A 2,864-nucleotide genomic window follows, 5' to 3' on the forward strand; every position below is an offset into this window, starting at 1 on the left:
TGATTTAGAGTAATCTGTACCCACCCCCCCCCCCCCCTCCTCCTTCTAGCGCCAAACTGTGGGAACCGAAATTCACACCGTCGATTTCCGTAATCGGAGGAAAGTCAGGAAACCCTAACTTTCACTGAGGTCCCGGATTCTCTGCGAGAGCCAACGACAAGTGACCAAATAAATGCGGAAAATATGAAAAGATAACAAAACAAATTTATAGAAAAGGTAGATCTTATTTTGAATCCGCGTAAGAGCATTGCGATCATTACAAGAGACAATAAAAGCTTCGGCTGCAAGAGCTGTCAGCGAATTACCTAGCTCTAGCAACCTAAAAACTTAAACCTAGTTGAGCCGCAGTTCGATAACAGAAGACGGAAAAGATATGAAAATGGTTTTGATTGATTTCGGACTGAACCTTATGAAAGGCTGCCTACGTACCCCTTTCGTGGATCAAGCCGAACGTAGTTCACGAGTGAACCAAGAGATCGGACTTCTTATGCGCGTTCGTCTGGTAATCGGGTGCCAGTCATAGAAACAGAGCATGTCGAGAATCATGCCTCAAAGTTTCTAAATGCCGAGAGTTTTTCTTTTGCCTTTCGCCTAGGAATCCTTATATACTTGCTCCTAGGTCGGTTTGTGTCTTTCCCCTTCTGCCCTTAAGCCGTCATAGCTCAAAAATGGAGATATTCCAATTTTCCCGATCTTCGTGATTATCTTCGGAAACTTCACATTTATCCGCAGAAACTTGACATTTATCTTGCCTTACGAACCAAGCATAAACCATCATAAGGCTTATGGGTTTTGGTTAGGAAATCGTAAGTGGTCTCCGAGTTGCATTTTAGGCCTCTTTGGGCCGTCTTTGACTCGAAACGTTTATTACGGTTTCTTCGATAAAAACAAACTTCCCGCGGTTTTTATCATAAAGTTTGACTGATAACTTCGAGTGATGAGAAACAAAGAATGGTTTAGCCATGGCCTATGGGAGATAGCATTAAAGAGTAGACGAGAATGCATGGATTCGTGTCGTATCGACGTTTTGGGAAAGTTCGGTCGCAACGCAGCGACCGAGCTGTGTACGTGCTTGGTCGCTACGTATCGACCGAGCTTGGGTGGAGCTCGGTCGCTACATAGAGACCGAGCCGTGTGCGTGCTCGATCGCTACGTAGCGACCGAGCTTGGCTGGAGCTCGGTTGCTATGTAGCGACCGAGCCGTGTTCGTGCTTGGTCGCAACGTAGAGACCGAGCTTGGCTTGAGCTCGGTCTCTACGTAGCAACCGAGCCGTGTGCGTGCTCGGTCGCTACATTGCGACCGAGCCGTGTGCGTGCTCGGTCACTACATTGCGACCGAGCCGTGTGCGTGCTCGGTCGCTACATTGCGACCGAGCCGTGTGCGTGCTCGGTCGCTACATTGCGACCCAGCTTGGCTGGTAGCGACCGAGCCATGTTCGTGCTCGGTAGCTACGTAGCGACCGAGCCGTGTTCGCTATGTAGCGACCGAGCTTGGCTTGTGCGTGGTCCGATGGCCATACTTGAGCTTATCCATGGCCGATTTGGATACGTGTCTGTTGCCTTCGGACAATCGGTATATAGTGGTTCGATTGAGATTAGAACAAGATTTTACCGCAAGGCTCTTCGTAAAGATTTCTTTACGAAGATTGCTTTTCGTAAAAAATTTTATGCCGATTTTTACGGACTTTTAGACATTGATTCCGTCGTGACCGATTTTGACCCCAACACTAGGCGGCTAGGACTAGGGTTTATACACCAAACATTGTAGTTCCGGCTTGTTCTATCTAATAAAAAAATCTCTTCAAGTCTATCTCTCTAATACTCTATACGAAATCAACACAAACACAAGCCTTGTCCATCGTTCTGTGGTACTCACAAATATCCTACACAAAAATCTCCTAACAAGTTATATCCAGAAGACATGGAAACTCCAGTTCCGGAAGTGATTCAGGGTCTCATTAGTTTCCATCTTGGTGTCACTTTATCGTACTCCACAGCGTTGCGCGGAAAGAATCTTGCGGTTTGTGACAGACGTGGTAGTCCGGAAGATAGCTACAAGATGATGAATTGCTATTTGTACGTGTTAGAGCAAGTGAATCCGGGAACAAAAACCAGTTTGAAATTGGATGAGGCAGGTAAATTCAAGTACCTCTTCATAGCCTTGGGAGCTTGCATTGAAGGGTTCGCAGTCATGAGGAAAGTGATAATTGTGGATGCGACATGGCTAAACAACAGATATGGAGGTGTTCATGTATTTGCCAAAGCTCAAGATCCTAATAGTCACAATTATCCCCTTGCGTTTGCAGTACTAGATGAAGAGAATCATGCTAGCTGGACTTGGTTTTTCGAAAACCTAAAAACTGCTATAGTAGACTCTTCAGAACTGGTTTTCATGACTGACAGAAATCAAATCATGATCTTCGCTATAGCAAACGTGTATCCACAGGCTCACCATGGTCATTGTTTATGGCATTTGAGGGAAAATGTGAAAGGGCATGCTTCTAACGTCAACAAAGATGTAGTCGGGCATAGATTCATGGAGTTGGCCAGATATTACACGTTGGCCGACTTCGACTCTGCTTACGAGTCATTTAAGAGAAAATATCCTTCGGCTTGGAAATATGTGGAGGAGCACACTGAAAAAGACAAATGAGCTAGGGTTTTTTTCCACGTGACAGGTACAACTTGGACACAAGCAACAGTGTGGAATCAATGACCAATGTGTTTAGAGAGGCAAGGAGGTGGGCCTTAATACCAATGTTGGATTGTATCATCTGGACATTCTCTGATTGGTTTAATCAACATCGGAAGGATGCTGTTTCAGGATCAGTCGAAACCAAACTGGTGCCTCTGGTTGAGAACTA

At 45.6% G+C, this 2,864-nt stretch overlaps 1 protein-coding gene across 1 annotated transcript; it reads left to right on the forward strand.

Annotated features, from left to right (window-relative positions):
• The first annotated feature begins 1,921 nt into the window (after positions 1-1,921).
• On the forward strand, positions 1,922-2,653 carry LOC125583100 (protein FAR1-RELATED SEQUENCE 5-like). The gene has a single exon (XM_048749663.1). It carries the CDS (start codon positions 1,922-1,924, stop codon positions 2,651-2,653), a length of 732 nt encoding a protein of 243 aa, XP_048605620.1.
• Positions 2,654-2,864: the final 211 nt, after the last annotated feature.

Source organism: Brassica napus, chromosome C3 (genome assembly GCF_020379485.1).
Source record: "Brassica napus cultivar Da-Ae chromosome C3, Da-Ae, whole genome shotgun sequence".
Lineage (NCBI taxonomy): Eukaryota > Viridiplantae > Streptophyta > Magnoliopsida > Brassicales > Brassicaceae > Brassica > Brassica napus.

What these genes read in the sequence shown, in the direction of transcription:
- LOC125583100 (XM_048749663.1), top strand. Translation starts at nt 1,922, where the DNA reads ATGGAAACTCCAGTTCCGGAAGTGATTCAGGGTCTCATTAGTTTCCAT.